At 42.4% G+C, this 19,674-nt stretch overlaps 2 protein-coding genes across 2 annotated transcripts; both read right to left on the bottom strand.

Annotated features, from left to right (window-relative positions):
• Positions 1–649: 649 nt before the first annotated feature.
• Positions 650–4,884, bottom strand: LOC104456559 (LRR receptor-like serine/threonine-protein kinase RCH1). Its single transcript, XM_010071373.3, has 2 exons — positions 1,725–4,884; positions 650–1,393 (listed from the first exon to the last, which is right to left on the bottom strand). The coding sequence occupies exons 1-2, from the start codon at positions 4,681–4,683 to the stop codon at positions 867–869; spliced, it is 3,486 nt and encodes a 1,161-aa protein (XP_010069675.2). The 5' UTR covers positions 4,684–4,884; the 3' UTR covers positions 650–866.
• Positions 4,885–12,903: 8,019 nt separating this feature from the next.
• On the bottom strand, positions 12,904–14,517 carry LOC104456557 (60S acidic ribosomal protein P2A-like). The gene is made up of 3 exons (XM_010071372.2): positions 14,261–14,517; positions 13,287–13,522; positions 12,904–13,173 (listed from the first exon to the last, which is right to left on the bottom strand). Exons 1-3 carry the CDS (start codon positions 14,346–14,348, stop codon positions 13,147–13,149), a joined length of 351 nt encoding a protein of 116 aa, XP_010069674.1. The 5' UTR covers positions 14,349–14,517; the 3' UTR covers positions 12,904–13,146.
• Positions 14,518–19,674: the final 5,157 nt, after the last annotated feature.

Genomic DNA, 19,674 nt, shown 5'->3' with positions numbered 1-19,674 from the left:
CTCCTATTCAAAGTTTTTAATCAGGGTCAACGCCAGGGCAGACATATGTAAGGGTAGCACTTTTATTTCCTCCGTGAACTGAAATTGCGAGTGCCGCTGAAGTGGTTTTCACTAGCGCGTTAGTCCGGCTCCGACCTGCTCCGACGGGAGAGACCCTCGAGGCGAAGCCGAGGATCAAGCCTAATCAGACTATACCACTCAAGCTCAAGCCCGTCCATTCGATCACCCTTCGGGTCAAGCGGACCTGACCCGAAGACCTGGATGGATCGAGGCATCGACATGGCCCATGTAGAGGTCCATTTCAGCTATTTGGCCCATCTAGGAAAAAGGGGTTTTGCAGATGTGGCACACCACCATCGATTTACTGGTGAATCAAATATTTTTTTTTTTGTTGGTAATCGAGGATCCGCCTGGCCCCTCACGGGTCCCAAAGCCCTACAGCACGTGGAATGCCTAGTACGAAGCGACTATACCTCAAGGAAGATTAGCACAGGACCCCAACCTCGATGATGAGAGAGAGACTCTAATCCAGCACAGCTGCTTACGGTTGGGTTGGTGAATCAGATGTTGGTGAGTTTTATTAGCAAGAAATAAGGTCGGCAGACCTTTTTGCAGTTGCGTATGGCAACGCCAAGGAGAGGGAGACAGCACACAAATTGTTGAAAATAACTTGCAACGCAAGAAGCTGATGTTTAAGCCCCGGATTATTCCTATATTCTGCACAACAATGCTCTGTAACGATCGATCATGATTATGCAAAATTACCACATCTTGAAAGAAACTCAACGATTCTACAAGAACAAATTCGGATCCCTCTCTCTTTCTCTCTCTCTCTTGATGAATTCTGAGAACTGTTTCACTTTCTTCTACTTAAATGATGCGCGCCCATGAGACGATGAGGAGTACAGGAACGATGAAGCGGAGAAGCTTGCGGTGTTGCTGCTCCCAGCGTACGCTTCCTGTCGGCTCATTGTCGCCGGCCTCTTCCAGGAACTGTCGCCGGCGTCTCCATCTTCACGTCCCCTCGCTGTCGAGGTCCCATGATCCCTCAGCATGCTGTCCACCTTCATGCTCTCCTCTCTCCCCTGCCTTATCTCCCCTAGCACAGCCGCCACGTCCTTCATGGTTGGCCGGTCAGTCGGGCTCGGGTTGACGCACAGCATCGCCACCCCCAGCGTCTGCAGCATCTCCTCGATCTCGGGCTGGGGCCGGGCTCTCAGGCTGGCGTCGAGCACCTCGGCTCCCCCTCTCCTCTGCCTCACCCAGTCCACAATGTGGAGGCCCTCGGGTATAGTTGGGTCGATTGGCTGCTTCCCCGTCAGCACTTCCAGCATTACAATTCCAAAGCTGTACACATCGCTCTTCTCTGTTATCTTCATCATGTACCCGTACTCTGCAGAGCGTGAACACAATTAAATTGAGCATAACTTGGAATATAACCTTGTGTAGAACAATTTTCAAGCTCAAGGGCATTTTACATCTTCTATTGCTATGGTTCTATCTACACTAAATTCGAGTCATCGAGGTTTAGTATTCACATTCGCCCAAGTTTGAGAAATCTGCACTTATACAGATGACACTTACAGACCAGATACATCCTCGAATACTTGTTTTGATCCTAATTTACTATCTTCCTTGCTAATTGTAATTCGTCACGCTATTGATACTGTTGCTACGAAAAGAAATAATCAAAGCTGGACTTGGTACTTAGATTCTTCACTTACCTGGGGCGATATAACCGAAGGAGCCGGCAACAGTGTTGGAAGACCGAGCGAAATTCCCATCACCTACCAGCTTGGCGAGCCCGAAATCAGCGATGTAAGGCTCGAATTCGGGACCAATTAGAATGTTGTTGGCCTTAATGTCTCTGTGCACAATCGGCGGGACGCAGTCGTGGTGCAGATAGGCCAGGCCCTGCGCCGCCTCTAGGATGATTCGGTACCGGACATCCCACTCCAGGCAATTGCCACTCCGTTCATGCAGGAGACTGCCCAAGTTCCCGTTCGGCATGTAATCATACAGAAGAAGCCTCGTGCTACGATTCCAACAGCAACCTAAGAACCTTACAATGTTCTTGTGCCGGATCATGCCGAGAGTCCGGACTTCTGCAGAAAATGAGTCCCGAACACCCGCTTCAGTGCCTACTTTGTCCGGACAAAAATCGTATCCTGCCGCGAGAGTTGTCGGCCAGAGCTTCTTCACTGCGATTACTTCCCCATTTTCCAACTGCGCACGATAGACTACCCCCGAGCATCCCTTTCCGATGACGTTTTCTTCAACCAGGCACTTGAGGACTCGCTCAACCGAAAAGTTCAGTTTCTGGAATGGAGTGAATTGCCAGGGCAATTTATCCCCTCCCATCTCAGAGTCATTGTCATTCCGACCGATCTTTTGCACTCTTATCACTGCAAACACCCCAACCATTGCTAATGCGACGATTAAGGTGCTGAGCAGTGCGATGGCCATTTTGATCATCACCGCCTGCTTGGAAGTCCTCTTATAATCCGAGGACAGCCCCGTTGTCTCACCTAGAAAACATGCTTCCCTACCTGTAGGACACAATCCTGTGTTTCCACCCAAGTCACTCGATGATAATTGTCGGAAGAGCTTTGTGTCCGGGAGATACCCAGTGAAGTTATTGTATGAGATGTTCAGCGACACAAGGTTTTCCAGGTCAGAGAGTACCAACAAGTTGCCCCCGAGCTGATTGTGCGAGATGTCAAGAACAGAGAGCTTGTTCAGAGCGGATATTTCCGGTGGTATCATTCCTGATAGAGAATTCCAGCTCAAGTTCACAGCGATCTCAAGAGATTTGATCTGGCACAGCTCGACAGGTATCGTCCCCGAGAAGCCATTGCCGCTGAGGTCGAGCATTTGGAGATTCGAACACCTTTTTAGCCAGGAGGGGATCGGCCCAGAGAACGAGTTTTGCCGAAGAATGAGACTACTGAGCGAAGAAAGCTGACCGAAGCTCGGTGGAATCTGAGCCGTAAGTCTATTCAGGGAGACATCAAGAATCTGGAGCTTCGTCAGGGAAGACAGAGAGTTCGGCAAAGCGCCGCCAAGGCCGTTGTTGCTGAGGTCGAGCATCCCCAGAGCAGTACAGTTTCCGATTTCTTCCGGTATCGACCCTGTTAAACGGTTGTCGGACAAGTCGAGAAAGCTGAGGTTATTTAGGAACCCAACTTCTTTTGGGATTTCTCCGCTGACCTTATTGTTCCCCAGGCGAAACCTACTGAGAGAGCCGCAGTTGCCAATCTCTGGAGGGAGCGTGCCTGAAATGTCATTTGAAATCAGGAGAATCTTGGTCAGATTCTGAAGCCGAAATAGCTCTGGAGGGAGGCTACCAGTGAGTGCATTGTGGGACAAATCAAGATATTGAAGGCTCTTGCAATCGGCCAACGTCGAAGGGATGCTTCCCTCGAGGCTGTTCTGCCAGGCGAAGAAAACTGTCAGCTTCGTCAACTTCCTGATTTCTCTAGGTATCGGACTGGATATTTGGTTCCTGTCCAGCTGAAGCTGCACAAGATTAGTAGCATTCGACAGCGAAACCGGGATTGAACCCGTTATGTTGTTATTACTAAGCATGAGCTCTTCAAGATTAGAGAGGTTCCCTATAGACCAGGGTATTCTTCCAGAAAATGAGTTCAACGAGAGGTCCATTATCACCAAGCTTTCACACCCGCCAATCTGCTCCGGGATCGTCCCTTGGAAGCTGTTTTGCCAGAGCAACAGCCCCTCCAACTTCCGAAGCTTGCCTAACGTAGCTGGTAGCGGGCCCGAGAGGTTATTCTCATAGAGGAACAAGTCGACGAGCTCCGAGCAGTTGCCTATTTCCGGTGGAATCTCGCCCGACAGCATAGTAGTGTACACGGACAGCGTTTGAAGCTGGCTCAGTTTTCCCAGCGAAGCCGGGATCGATCCTGAAACCTTAGTTTCCGCTAAACCCAGCAGCGTCAGGTTGAGGCACTCGCCGATCTCGTCCGGGATGTTCCCAGCAATGTCCTTGTTTCCCCCGGCGCGCAAGACTTCCAACTTGGACAACTTTCCGATTTCAACCGGAATATCTCCGCTCAAAAAGTTATCGAAAACCACAAGATTCCTGAGACTAGTGCAGTTACCAATCTCTCCAGGAATCTCCCCGGTGAGCTGGTTAGAGTTCAAGATCAAATCCTGAAGATTCTTGAGCCTCCCGATGCTGGGAGGAATGCTTCCCACGAGGCTATTCGAGCTGACGTTGAGAGTGGTCAGCTCGGCCCAGTCCCCGATGTCCGGCGGTAACGAACCGGTGAGGTTGGCGTCGGACATGACGAGCTTCCGGAGGAAAGGGAGCGAGGAGAGGTTGGAAGGGAAGGGGAGGGCGAGCTCGACGGACTGGATGTCGATCTCGGTCACGAAGTTCTGCGGCGAGCAGGTGACGTAGGACCAACCGCACGGGTCGGCGTCCGACGGGCTGTTCCAGCTGGAGAGGGCGGCGGGAGGCGGAGCGCCGGAGGAGTGAAGCCATGAATACAGTGTGAAGGCCTCGTTGCTGTTGGCAGCCCAAGCAAAGGTGGAGAAAAGTGTCGGTAGGAGGAGGAGGAGGAGGAGGAGGAGGAGGGGGAGGAGTTTAAACATATGATAATGGCTGCGGAGGCGGCGGTGGGAGGGGTGGCTTGGGGTGGCGAAACACTGCCTCAACATCGGGCGAAGGTCGTTTGTAGAGGTTCAAGGCTCGCCTCGCATCGGCCTTGCCGAAACCTATCTCCTCAAAATCCCCAAATATCTCTCTTCTTGGTTTTGCCTTGGGTCTCTCTCATCTCTCTCGCACGCTCTTTCTTGTCTCTTGAAACCCTCGTTTTGATGCTGCATTATTTAGTGACACGCCACCATGGCCCCGGTCCCTTTCAGGGCAAGCAAGAAAAGAAGAGATAGTTTAAAGGAAAGGGGTCAAAAATGGGCTAGTTAAAGAAATCGTTTTGCCTCGAGGTTCCGCGATTCTTGCTGTAGGTTTTGCTCTCTTTTCTTTTAAATTAGACTGCTGCATTATAGCTCTTCCTGGCATTACTCATTAGCATTGGGCGCCATGTGTTCCTGCATTGTTTTCCTCAACCACTGTCTATTAGGTCTTTTTCTTCTTTTCTGAAAGCAGGTCTACTAGGCCTTTGAAGTTTGAAGGCCAGTTGCATTTACTCCATTCAAGTCCTATTCCAAAGCTTGAAAGATTCTGTTTCCACTGGCGGGTTTTTAATCTTACTGGAGACGACCCATCATAATTATCGTACTTCCTAGGTTAAATAAGAGTCAAATTCCATGACCCAATGAGCCAAAACTACTTTTGAAATGGAAAAAAAAAATGCACAAATCGATAAGATGCTAATTCTTAGCCATTGAGCTGTTTGAGCTTTCGCAGAATCCTATTAAATCTTTAGCTCGGCGTATTGCTGTTCAAACTGCTTTTCTTTTTTTGTTCCTTTTATAACAGCAGATTACTATTATGATTACAAGCCACGCCTTGCTTTTGAGCTTTCCTCATTTCCCGTGCAATTAGACATGGCCAAAATCATTATCTAGCCAAAAAGCACCCCAAATTGCGACTTGGTTTTCGACTTACTAGATATCTGTCAGCTTTTATCTCTACAACATAATGAACTGTGGATACAGCGCATATGGTAAGAGCCAGGTTCTTGTTATGCATATTTATCAATGAATTTCACGAAAAATTATCATTGATAGTAACTGTTTTCCTCATGATATATAGTGGTAGGTAAGTATGCATATGTACATCCTCTGAGCAGCAAAACCCTAGATTTGAATTCTCATTCTTTAAGACCTTTTCCATCACTTCACCCAAACGGTTCACCACAGAAAATGACCGTGAAAGGAGTTTAAGAACATTAAATTTGAATCATGTCATGAGACTAAGTCAATACCCGAAGCTTGTCCACAATTTCAAGGCGAGTCATGTGAGCAAAATGAGACTTATCTTCTCCAGCCAGGGGTGCGTGTACTGACATGACCTACCCCACTCTTTTCCGAGGGGCGCTACTTAATTATGACCCAAGCAAAATTGTTTAAGGAGAGAGAGAAAAGGAAACTAGTTGGATTTCGTGAAGTTTACATAAGAAAATCACATAGGCTAATTGATGTACGAACAGGAGTGAAAATAAAGAAGAAAACGGAACACCTCATCGAGCTCAGAGTTCTAGGGTATGACCTTGGGAACTTCCCTTGTGGAGAATCTGTGCACGTTTCTTTGCTTTTGTCAAGGCCCTCAAATAATTCGACCAAAAAAATAAGCCCTCGATTAAAAAATTAATATATTTACTTTGATGGTACCATGAAATTTTGCAGTCCAAAGATTCGGTAACATAATTTCTGTCAAAATTCAAAAAAAAAAAATCACTTTGTTCTCAGCATTTCTAATTAGAATGGAAGTTGTGGAAAACAGGGTTTGATGGGCATCAGCTGGCCTAGGCTTGTTTAGGAATAGTATATGGGAGCGGTTGTCCTAGGGAAGTGAAAGATTTGCAGGAAGTTTTGAAATTAGAGACCACATGAGAAGAAATTGCAACATTTACTCTTCGGTGGCTTTGGTTGTCTTTGTTACCTTGAGCTGTTTCCTTATGTCAAAAGAATAATAATAACTCAACGGCACTTGTTATCATGGCACGCATTTTCCGATTTTGGTGCTTGTCCATGCTCAGTAGGTCGAACTCAATAATAGGTCAAACAAAGGAAAATTGTCTACAAAATCTTAATTTTATTGTATGGCAACAAATTCAATCATAAACTTTTTAATTTAGCTAATCCGGTATTAAACATATTGATGATCTGTTAATGTAATTCTCTAGCAAATGATCGGCTTTATCATTAGATACATTTCAATCTTCTCTCCCAAAAATGTATGTCGAGAACTCGAAGACTATAAAAACAAAAAAGGATAAAAAAACAACAGAAAAACAACAGGCTGCCAGTAAAGAAGAGAATGAAGATGGGAACCAACTATTCTATGGGCAAAAGGATACTAAAAATGCCAAAAGTTTCGTATAATGTTTATTTTAATGTCAAAAGTTTTTGTCGGCTTACTTAAACGCCAAAAAGGATAAAAAAAAAAAAAAAAAACAACCACTTAAATGTTACATGAATTTTATCATTAGAACTTTAATATGAGTTGGCCTTTTTTATATAAAAAAGAAAAAATCTGTCCATGTGGCATTTATATGTCGACAATTTCTCTCTTCCCTCCTCTTCCTCCACGTCATTTTTTTTCTTTTTTTCTTTTTTTTTTCTTCTCTTCTCTCCCTTATGTGCCATCGCCGCTCCACATTGTTCAAATGACGGACTACTCTCATCGACTCTCACGATTCACCACTCAAACCTATGAGCTATGCCATGACCTTTGTCGACCCCTTGACGACCTCAGCTCCTCGTAACTGTGAGGGCGTTAGGGGGCTCGGGCAACCCAAGATCTAGGTCATCCAAAGATGACGAGGTTAGGTCAGGCCTCAACGATGTTGAATTTGGTGTCCTGAGTGACTCAATCTTCTTCCTCGTCTCTCTCTGCATTGACTCGGTCCTATGCCTACTCTTTCCACATCCCTCCCAATCCAAAAATGCCATCATTCAACGCTCACCATCGTCGTTACTCCCTCACCACCGAACGACACCATCATCCATTGTTCGCTACCCACCATCCATCACCCCCCCTCCATAGAGAAAAGGGACAATGACACAAATAGCCCTTAAACTTTTAATTTGTCAAAGTAGTCCTTGAACTTTAGCCTAATGTATAATACGGTCCATGAGCTTTAATTTGTTCATTGTAGTCCCTAAATTTTTTATACATGTTTAATATAATCCTTGAATTTTTTGTACATGTTTAATATAGTTCCTGAATTGTATGAAAATATACAATATAATCCATAATCTTGAATTAATGAAAAATGATTATATTGAACATTTTCATATAGTTCAATGACTAAATTGAATATATACCAAAAGTTTAGGAACTGCATTGAATAAATAAAAAATTCATTGACCATATTATACATTGAGCTAAAGTTCAGAGATCACTTTGAACAACTTAAAAGTTCATAAACCAAATCACATATTAAGCCAAAATTCATGGATTATTTGCATCATTTTCCCTAGAGAAAAAACTCCCAACCACCACCAACCCATGCACAGCCATCGTCCCACGCACGGTCACCATCAATTACCATGTCACCTTGGCCATTTTCACAAAGACATCACCCAACCAAGCACAAGAAGAGACATGGGCGGCCACTATTAACCCACACCAATCACCAATATCTCAGGTCGACCATAGATTGAAGCTTGCCGTTCACCGCCCTCATTAGTCGTCAGCGAAGCTGCAATCAGTTTGTCCCGTTTCTGTTACGTTTTTCAACTGAGAAGGCTCGAAGAGTTTGGGGTTTGCCCAAAGCTCGTTTAATGACATCGACCACCAGTGACAGCTTTGCTTACGTTTTCAAGCCGCCAGAGCTATTGTTGACCGTCACTATTCATCATCCCAAGCAACACAGGAACGGCTCTCTTCTGCCCTATTTCTCAGCCAAGAAGCTTGAAGTGCTTTCAACTCATTCGGTCCTGATCCTCTGATGTCAAATTGTAAGTGACGATGCCAGTAGGATCCCGCCACCACCAGTTGAACAATGGATGGTCACAGAAAATCGCCGTCTCCATCGATTCTCATCACAATCGCCATTGCTCTATTTCGACCTACTCCTCAGCCGTGAAAGCTTGAAGTTGCACGTGCTCGTTTGAAGACCTTTCTCCAACACCTATCATATCAGTCGACGTGTTTAGAGCCTCCTCGACATCCATTGGCAAGATTGAGATGTTAATTTTAGGGCAAACCAAATTAGGTTTCAGTTTTGGGTTGAATTGATCCTTAGGGTTTTTGACTGGGGAATATGATCAACCTAAATCAAAGTTGTCACTTAAGTGAATTTTTTTTAAAAGGGATAAGTTAACTACGAGTCCTAAAACTTGTGATGAAAGTACAATTGAATCATAAGACTTACAAAAAGTATAATTAAATCCTAAAACTTATCAAATAAATGCAATCAAATCATAAAATTAACACCATCAACTTATTTAATAGAAAATTGGCAATATTAAATTAATTTCTCTCTCCTAGTTGGCATTTTTTATTGTTTTCTTTTTAAAATCTTATTTAAATCATATTAAAAAACTTTAAAGAATAGAATTTAGCCACCCCGCGATGGACGTGCCGGTTCGCGTCCTGCCCCTCATCCGGGAGGGGAGGGATTCAAACTCCACGCCCCCATTGCGCAACTAAAGTGGAGTGCCATGAGAGGTGAGCCCTCGCGCTAGTGCTTCCCATGATTTACACCGCCGCCGCCGGTTATATGGTGGTTCCAAGGTCAACAAAAAAAACTAAAATTTTATTTAAAAACAAAACTAAAAATAAAAAAAAAAAGAAAGAAAGAGAAGAGAAGGGCAAGGTAGGCCTATGTCAATAGGCACCACCGCTGCTGCCACCATCACCGGAGGGGTCGATGACCTCTGCCGACCTTAGGCGAGGGTAGCCAACACTCACTTGGCTCAGGCTTGCGCTCAAGCTCCTAGAACTGGGTGACGCTCATCGCCCAAGTTTGGGTGAGTACCCAAATCTAGGTGCCCTCACCTAGGCTAGCGAAGGTTGCCTACCTTCACTTGGGGTTGGCAAGGGTTGGCCACCCTCTCCAGGGGTCAACGACCTCCACTAGCCCCTCCAACGATGGGTGGCAAAGGCGGCGACGCCGAGCGGTGTAGCCTACCCTTTATGGGGGCCAACAACACTCCCTAGGCTCAAGCTCCCGCTCAAGCTCCTAGATTTGGGTGATGCCAGTGCTCAGACGAGGCTAGCCAACTCCAGGAGACAAGCAACATCGCCCAAGTTTAAGTCACCCAGATTTGGGCACCCTCTCTCGAGCCAATGAAGGTCGCCTACCCTCACCTGGGGCTAGCGCGCCCAAGGCCAACGGCCTCTGCTGGCCCTCCAGTATGAGTGGCAATGACGATAGGGCCCACCGGGGTGGCCCTACCCCCTCTCTCTCTCTCTCTCAATCTTTTTAAATAAAATGTTAGTTTTTTTTTTAGTTTCTTAATTTGATTTAAATAAGATTTTAAAAAAATAAAATGATAAAAAATGCCAACTATGAGAGAGAAATTAATTTAAAAATGTCACGTTGGTATTTTCCATTAAATAAATTGACGTTGTTAACTTTAGGATTTGGTTGCACCTCTTTGACAAATTTTAAGATTCGATTACATTCTTTTAACATTTTGGTGACAAGTTTTAGAATCTCCAATAAATTAATCATTTTTAAAATGTAACACTTAAGTGATCCGAAAAAAATAAATTGACATGAAAATGAGAATCATACAAGACTTTTGGCACTTCAAATATTCTTTTGTCATATTATTGCATCAACATTGGTTGTGGGCAACTATAGTGGTGATATTGGCGAGAGCAACCCTCCAATAGAGGGAGACTTCTTGCATAATCCCGGTCAATGAAAGCACAATTCACATGCATCATTGGATGGTCTAGATCCCATATAAAGACCCAACTCGTCGAACAGTGCGTATGAGTCCCAGGATCATGGAGGAAATATTCGGATAGCAGTGTTTATTAATCCTTCGATTAGAGGTGGCTATTTCACTAGTAGCGATAAAGACAGGTAACAATGTCGAACGAGTTTCCTGGCATTTGCTTAACAAGTCCTTGTTGGAGATTCATGTATCCGTTGTCTATAGAGTATATTTCTTTTTTCATTAATCGTTCTTAATAATGAAAAAAAAAAGTACTTTTCTTCGGCAATTTCTTTTAGGGAAATCACTTAAACGAGAAGGGCTGCACAGTAAAAGGTGATCAAATTCTTTTTTTTTTTGTCAGTAAAGTTGATCAAATTCAAATCACACAAAAAGGGAAAAAAAAAAGGAAAATGACATGGAGGTTACATGATATATCAGTAGGAAATGAAAATGGATAAAAGAAAATGCTAATCTTGATCAATCATAATCATGTTGTAGTAGAAGACAAATAATCTAACTAATCACTCCCAACATTCACTTGTTTCTCTTTAAAGAAAGGGAGATTTCATAACCCATTTAATAGGCCATGCGGCAGAAGACACTTTCAACCCTTTTGAAGAATTTCCATTTTGCCATATTGCACAACAAGAGTTCTCTTGAAGGAAAGTTGAGGGCGGAACCCACATATTGCAACCTACTTGGAAATTGTTGTACGGCTTAAGTAGCATCAACTAAAAACAAAAAGTTGGGGAAAATTTGGCTTCTGGATTGAGATATCTAGGTAGAAGCTCCCAGAACACAAATAGATCTTCCAAAACCGGTCTCGAAAAGCAAAATTAGAAATGAGATTATTGACAAATGACTCCAGAACCCTTATTAAGTACACCTAATTTCGAACAATTCGATTCTCTCGAGAAACTAAGTGTGCATAACACAAGGGCAACCACCGCATTAGAAACCGTAAATTGGTGCTGGCTAACGTATTCCTAGAAATATTTACAAAACGTCAACGCAAACGGATTAATTTTTCCATTCAGGTGTATGAACCTTGTATCATATGAGTGTTTTCGTCTGTTTGGATGGTATATGCTCAATCCATTGATTGGCCCGAGATGGCCTTTAGCCCTTGTCGCAAGAGCCTGCGGTCCAAGCTCAAGCGATGTAAGATCAAATTAATTAATTTTACTCTTAACCACTTTCGGATCAGGCCACAAAACTTGCGATGTCGCCACGCCCACGAGCCGGACTAAAACGCCCGTTACTATTCGGCTGCGCCATTTTTCGTTTTTTCACACCTAATCAAGTTAAGGACTTGGACTCAAATCATTGTATCCGAGAACCAGATTGGACCATCTTGAAAACTGGTCCAATTCCATCTTGAAAACTGGTCCAATTCTCAATTATAAGTGAAGAACCACCCAGAAACTGAATCGGCCGAATTGAATTATAACGTCTAAAGATCTTAATTTTTTTTCTTGACTTTTTTCCTTAATCTCTCACTCTCTCTTCTAACCTCACTTGGGCACTTCACAGCTCTCTCTTACTCGTTGCTCACTATCTTTTATTTGTGACTCACCTTTGCTCACTTAGGGCGTTCGTAAAAATTTATATTTGAACCATTTTATTACTTATATTATTTTGCCAAAATAAGGAACAAAAAAAATATAAGATCTAGAGTAGAACTAGACAGAAAAAAATAGGTTTCAAATTTTGTAGGTTCAGCCTATCCTTTAACTTAGTCTATAGACCTAGATTTCGGTTCCAAGACAAACAGAATAAATTTTCGATTTCAAAAACCGAAGCCTATCCTAACGGGTTAGATTTCTAGCCTAGCAGCTATCCACTTTGGAATTGATCTCTAATCAATAAGTCAAGTTCCATTTCACAATTCTCCTTGGGAAATTAGATAAAATAGTAGATATACGGCACCTGATTTTCCTAATAATTAATTAAGAGGGTTAACTTTTTATTTCATTTGCATGCAAATCGAATATAGTAAACGTACAAATCGAATGTAGTTTTGACTCACAAAAATACATTGCAAGACAGCATTTTCACTTGGTCTGTCAAATATAGACGAAGAACAATTCAAGATCGAACGAGAAAGAGACTTGCAGCCCTTAATAATATCCTTTCTTTGATCATCGAGACACTTCACTCACGACCAATAACCAGTAAAGTGATTTGCGCATCAATCAGATTAATGATCAGAAAAATGATCAGAAAACCTGCCACAGGCATCACAGGTCCGAAAACCTGGGTCGCACGACTAGCAGCGTCTTCTTGACATCTCGCAATGTAGGAATGGAAATGAAACCAAGTTCTTGACTGCATCTCGCAATGTAGGAATGGAAATGAAACCAAGATAAGCCGTATAATCAAAAGAGGGAATCCGAAACAGAAGAATCTGAGGGAAAAATTTAATCCCGCGTCTGAAAATATCTCATTAGGTAACCCAAAAAAATAAAATTCAAGGAGTCCCGACGGTAACAAAATGAAGAACAACTTCTAACTATTAGACTAGGGAGACCACACACAATTGCGCCTATATCCATGACACTCCTTTTGTAAGCAAAAATCGCCGTCCTTGTCCGTGCCTTAGTCAAAGAGACTGAAGCCCATATCCTGCAGCAATGGCAAAGGTCCTGGTTAGTTTGAATCAAATAGAATTTGAAAGACAAAGTCGTCTGCACAAAACAAACACTGAAAAGACCAGAGAGCCGAGGGATTGTGCTTACATCGTCAGACTCTTCCTTCTCCTCAACCTTCTCCTCCTTCTTTGCCTCGGCAGCTGGGGCAGCGCCACCAGCAGCACCACCCCCTGGGGCTGCAGCCACGGCCACAGCACCACCACCACCACCAGAGGGCACGGAGGCCAACTTTTCCCTTCCTGCAGCAATCAGCTCCGTGATATCTTTTCCCTTGACTTCGGACAAGAGCAACTTGATCCCATCATCATCAGCCTCAGCTCCAACTGTCGAAATCACAAGGCGTTACTTCAGTACAACAGCCAATTGCACTCCCTCAGAAGGGCCACAAATCCGGGAACGTCTTAGAAACAAATTGTCTCCTACATCTCACTCAACTACATTAAAGACCGAAAATTCTCCCTTCTTTCTTATACACCGCAGCCTACTAACTCCACAGAATGAAGACCAGCAACTACTACTGCGAGCAGGTCCACTAAAATACCAATCGCCATTGCAACAAGCATTAAGACCCTTTTATCAACGCAAAACATTGGTAAATCAGTACGCGAAAGCTTAATCTAACAGAGTAACTCCCGGTCATTTCCGCAACCCACGTCCACCATGACCATAAAAACCCATCCCGACCCAACAATCAAAAGGCAGAAAAACGCATTTCCAATGGCCAAAAAGAGCTGATTGCTGAAGCCATTCGAAGAGCAAGTCAAAAATCACATCAGTCAAAGCCGACGCGGCATGAGCAGCACATATTCGACATAAATCCCGAAACCCAGTACTAAAATCCGTGACCAGATACGCATCAGGCAATCAAAAATACAAATTGACATCCATTTGAACGGGGTCAGCTATTCCACTCCAACATGAACATCAGCTAACTATGTTCCTAAGTCAGTCCATGCAAGAGAACTTAAAACTACTGAACCGCCGCCGCCGCCGCCGCCGCCCCATCTAGAGCCATCATCAAAACAGGAAACATAAACTGAACACAGAGAGAGAGAGGAGACCTGATCCGAGGATGCCCTTCAAATCATCGGCCGAGGGGGTGGTGTTGCCTCCCAAGACGGCCAGCAAGTAGGCGGCGATCACCTTCATCTTCGCTCCGACGACGCTTTTGCGGGGACGATGTTGCGACGGCGCGCCTGCCTTCGAGAGCTGTCTGCTTATGGCCGAATGAGAGTAAGAGAGAGAGAACCGGCGCTGAACGTCTGCTTATATAGATCTAGGGTTTCTGAGCGTCCGGGAGCCCGATTCAATCCTGGCCGTTCGATCGAACTACTGCTCGCGTCTCTTCCTTGCGCATTGCGTTGAGGATTTGCATTTAAGTTCGGACTGGGCTTCTCGGCCCAGAAATATGTAGGCCCAGTGGAGTGGCCCATCAGGCCCGAGACGCGTTCAACGGCGAGTGCGTCTAAATATAAAGTTTAATTCTTTTGTCTTTTAAAATTTTAATTTCATATTTTCCCCTTCGTATATTGATTCCTTTGTCCATTATTCACTCCTACATAGTATATTTGTGCGTATTTTTCTCTTTTTATTTTGCTAGAGCTAGAAAAAGCCAAAATAGTTTTTCAATCTCGAGATTTCCCCTCAAAACGCTTATAGTGTGTCCCTCTCCACACGAGTCCCCTTATAAACCATTCCGTGCTTGTGAAAAAAAGGCAACTCGAAAATATGCACAAGCACTGCAGGCATGGAAAATATGGATATTTGAAAGATTAAATAAAACCATTTTTACTTAAAAAACAAGGGAAAGAAAATTATTCATATGGTATTAGGGGTGTGCATGGTCTGAATGGGCGGTACCCACCCTAAAATCGAGAACCGCCTACTAGGAATCAGTTTTACAAAATTAAAACCGAGAATCACTCGTTGGTGGTCTGATTCCCTGATGGATCCATAGAATCGGTCTCACCAAACATCAACCAAGTAGCCCGATTCCTGAGTGAATCCATGAAACTAGTCTCGCCAAACATCAATCAACTATTATTAATCTTTTTATTATAAAGTCTACGCAACCAAAATGAGAGAAACCAAAATTACCAATACAATGAGAAAGAATTTTGTGGCCTTGAGCCTTGTAATAAAGAAAGCCTAGTGATGAAGAAACCAAAGTAAATTTGATCCCACAGGGTGCCGTAAGATCACAAATCCTACCAAACCGACATGATGGGTTTCATCTCGAAAGATCCCCAACAAAAGAACACTTAATGCAAACCTGGAAATACAAGTGATGAAGGGCGAATTACACACACATGGCAGTTAGTAATACAGAACTAATTGTTTCGACAGAGGGAAAATGCAACACCAAGGTAATCTAATTCTCATCTCTTATAGAACACTGGACCTCCTCCCTTTAAGGCATAATACCTTAATAAACTGCTGTCCGCTTTCATTGTAAACATACTTGAGCTCGTCCGCATCCAGCAGATCGTGTCCACAATTGCTTTTCCTCTTCCTCGAAGGCCGAGGTTTGCTCTCCTTCCTCAGTAGTTTTCTCTAGTAATGATGGAAGACATGAGCAAAGAAATTTAGGGATTTAGGATTTTTACCTAGACCGACCAAATAGACAAATAACTTACGGGATTTAGTGAGTAGATTGAAAATTAGAGGTTCAAACTTATAGCAAATGGAGGCGAGAGAGGGAGGTGATAAGTTGTGGCACAGCCGTGCATCGATCGAAGGTGAGAGGCATGGTGGTGAGTCAAGAGAGGGAGGCGATGAACTACAGCACAGCCATGTGTTGATTAGAGTTGAGAGGCACGATCGTGAGTTGAAACGTGCGTGTGGCCATGAGTTGAGATGGAGAATTCGAGATGGAGACGGCGACAGAGACAATGAGAGCTCGAGTAATTTCGAGAGAGACAAGATGGACTAGAGGACTAAGAGAGAATAATGTGACTAAGTTGAGCCCTAAATTTTAGATTTATTAATTTATAATTTATATTTTTTAATATTAAAAATTAATATATTATTATATGGTGGAAGTTATCGGTTCAAGCTTGATTATCCCTAAAACCAATGCAAGTTAGTACCGGTTCAGTTCGGATAAGCGGTTGGGTGAATCCACCCGTGGAACCAAGAACCGTACCTGTTCCCTTAAGAACCATTGGTTCCAGGACCTTCCAGTCCAATTCCGAATGGTTCGAGCAAGTCCCGATTCCTGTGCATAGTCCTATATGGTATACGAGTTATAAAGAGGTTATGCATGTGGAAATATAAAAGAATGTCTCAAGACTGGAAATTATGTTAAGAGGTTGTCTTAGACTCGAAAAAACTCAAATTGTTAATATCAAAGCGGGTTATAAATTCATCAAGAATATTTGAAGAAGAAAAAAATGATTGAGATCCTTTGAAAAGTATAACGCTGTCTTTGCTTTTATATGATAGTGTAGATAATTATTGCAATTTATTAGGCAATGGTTAAAATAGTATAATTACTCATGGATTAGGCTAGAATTACAAGTACGATGCATGATTTATAAATCTACAAGTTTCGATTGTTTCCTCAGTCCGATAACAACCTAAACTCTTCTAATAAAATAATTTCGCGAAGACAAATGTCTCAAGACTGGAAATTATGTTAAGAGGTTGATTTAATCCTGTTTTAGTTTGAAAAAGCTTGTATAGACCAAAAAAATTATAAATAAGGGCCTAAAATACTATTATTTTCTCAAATAAGGATATGAATTGGATATTATTTCAAATAAAAGATTGAAATGCCATTATTTTTTTCAAATAAAGACTAAAATGGACCTTGTTTTCAATAAAAACATAAATGCCTATATTAGTCTTAAAAAGGGCGTGGACTCATTATGTGGTGAAACACAATTTCATCTTTTCATTTTTTTTTTCATTTTTTTCTTTATAAAATTTTTAAAAATAAAAATAAAGAACACATAGAGGAGGGAGGGCTCCCTCCTATTTGTGGCCACAACCCCATCGCTGGTAGGGTGGTGGCAATGGTAGATGCCATTGCTTGCGTAAGGGCCAACGATCCTTGCCACCCACCTTAGCCCCGATTTGGATGAGGGTCACTAACTTTGACATAGGCCTAGCGATCCTCGCCCAACAACTCCCAACCTGGGCAAGGAGGTTCGAGAGTGTTGGGCAATGGCTGCCCAGCCTACACGAGGGTCGACAACCCTCACCCAAATTTGAGAAAGGGTCGCCACTCTCTCCCATCTCTAACAAGGCCTATTGGCCATTGTCACCACTAGGGGTGAGCAGCGGTCAGGGTCGACCCTGGACCGACCCTGGACCAGCCCAACCTTGCTGGTCTTGGTCCGATCCCCAAGGGGACTAGGTCGGTCCTTGGTCCTAAAATTCCAGGACCAACACTGTACGGGTTGGTCCTCGGTCCTAAGAGTTTTGGGTCGGTCCAACCCTAGACCAACCCTGTATATTATATTATATTGTATTATATTATATTATTTATAATTCTTTTATATATTCAAACCTAAGTAAAATGTCTGTTATATTATATTATATTGAGATGTTCTATTAATAGCACTAATAGTAATTTCAATTTAAAACTTTTGTTGAGTATTAATTATATGTAGTTTGTTTTGTTTTCAGGTGTTTAGAAGTTCAAGTGAATCAACAAGATATGAAGTTATATATTCATGGTTTATATTACGTATTTTGACTTTTTATGGTTTAATTGTACTAATGAATTTCAGTTGCACTTTGCTTTTCAATTTGTGTCAAATGATAGAAGTTTTTGAAGAGTGGAGTAGTATTGCCTTGGATACAGTGATTTGCTAGTCAAGTGGTGTGAAACTCATTTTTTGGTTGAGTGAACTCTATGTGATTATGAATATTAAAGATAGATGATTACAAGAACTTTCCATCTTGTCCCATATCTCGATGAGCGGTTAGTAGGTACGAAATTTTTATTATTGTGTCATCTTAGATTTGCTAAATATGTATTGGTATTTATAGTTTAATTGCACAATGCCGTATTGTCGATGGATGTGTAATTTGAATTTGTAGATTTGTTTTTTTAGAAAATATAAAAAATAAGACGAAAAAAATTATCGATCGGTCCCGGGTTGACCCTGAACCCGATCAACTCATTGGGTCGGTCCGGTCCTTGTCCTGCACTCAATAGGGTCGGTCCTTGGTCCTAAAATTGAGAACCGACACCGTACGGGTTGGTCCTAGGGTTAGTGGCCCGGACCAACCCGGACCATGCTCACCCTTAGTCACCACCCCACCAACAATGGGGCAGCGGCCACAAGCGAGAGGGAGCCCTTTGGCCTCTATCTTTGCTTCTTTTTTAAAAGAAGAAAATTAATCCGACTTAAATTATATTTGAATGAAAATACCCTTGATCAACTAAAATTTTTGTTAGGCGATAAGACTATACCCTTATTTGAAACAATCACAACCATTTCATATAACAATCACAACCATTTCATATCCTTATTTGAGACTAATATTACCACTTCAACTCTTATTTGAAATTTTTTATTGAACCAAATGATAGTTTAAAAATACACGCACCTCTCTCTTGGGAAGATTTTGTCCTCTCATAGGAAAAAATATGCCACGATTCTGTAGACAATGTGGACTGAAGTCATCTCGATTAATCGTATGGATTCTAGCTCACGTGACCAAATCTATTAGTTTACATCCTTCGTAGAAGAAAAATTCCCAAAAGCTCACTACTGGATCGCCTTTTTTCTCCAAAGACCAGCCAAAGTAGGACCTATTTTAATAGTAGGTTTGGTCCAACTTTGCAAATGAGTTTTAGGAAAATGCAAACGACTTTGACCTTAAAGCTCATTGGGAAAATGCAAATTACATTTGATAAGAAAATCCTTTGTAAAGTTACTTTTTTCTAAATAGCGTTTGGCAAATATTTTGTTGCAAATGGCTTTTGGATCTATTTTTTCTTTTTTTATTATTAAAAAAAATTAGATCCTAATTATTATAACCTAAGTAGCCGACTGAGTTCGCACGACCTTAGGTCTTATCACCCGAGGTCGTGCCACCCCATGCGGTCTTTGCCAAAGTCACATGACCTTAGGTGACCTGATCTAACCTCACCAATTGTCCTTGCTCCAAAAAGATAAATAATCACGAGGGACAAAATCAGAGAATTAAGCAATTGATTAGGGTAATTTTGGAAGAAGAAAGCTAGTTTCGACATTGTGTCTTTAGCTTTTCTAACTCATCCGTAAATGGGTTAAGAAGAACATCCAAACATTTATCCAATAGACTTTGAGCCAATTCCATAAAAAACACGAACTTTAGGTGTTGTCTCAAATTTGGCCCGAACTTTATTTTGTCTAAAAAAAAGCACGAATTTTAGATGTTGTCCCAAATCTGGCATGAACTTTTTTTGTCTAAAAAAACACAAACTTTAGGTGTTGTCCCAAATTTGGCTTTTTTTTTTTTGTCTAAAAAAAAAAAA

The sequence above is a fragment of the Eucalyptus grandis genome, chromosome 8, assembly GCF_016545825.1.
Source record: "Eucalyptus grandis isolate ANBG69807.140 chromosome 8, ASM1654582v1, whole genome shotgun sequence".
Taxonomy (NCBI): domain Eukaryota; kingdom Viridiplantae; phylum Streptophyta; class Magnoliopsida; order Myrtales; family Myrtaceae; genus Eucalyptus; species Eucalyptus grandis.
Note: the sequence above shows the minus strand (reverse complement) of the source record. Positions and strands in the feature narration are given on the sequence as shown.

What these genes read in the sequence shown, in the direction of transcription:
- LOC104456557 (XM_010071372.2), bottom strand. Translation starts at nt 14,348, where the DNA reads ATGAAGGTGATCGCCGCCTACTTGCTGGCCGTCTTGGGAGGCAACACC. An exon ending in GAAGGGCATCCTCGGATCAG is followed by an intron (nt 13,523 to 14,260) that starts GTCTCCTCTCTC and finishes TGATTTCGACAG; the next exon opens with TTGGAGCTGAGGCTGATGAT. An exon ending in AGAAGGAAGAGTCTGACGAT is followed by an intron (nt 13,174 to 13,286) that starts GTAAGCACAATC and finishes CCATTGCTGCAG; the next exon opens with GATATGGGCTTCAGTCTCTT.
- LOC104456559 (XM_010071373.3), bottom strand. Translation starts at nt 4,683, where the DNA reads ATGTTGAGGCAGTGTTTCGCCACCCCAAGCCACCCCTCCCACCGCCGC. An exon ending in CTTCGGTTATATCGCCCCAG is followed by an intron (nt 1,394 to 1,724) that starts GTAAGTGAAGAA and finishes CACGCTCTGCAG; the next exon opens with AGTACGGGTACATGATGAAG.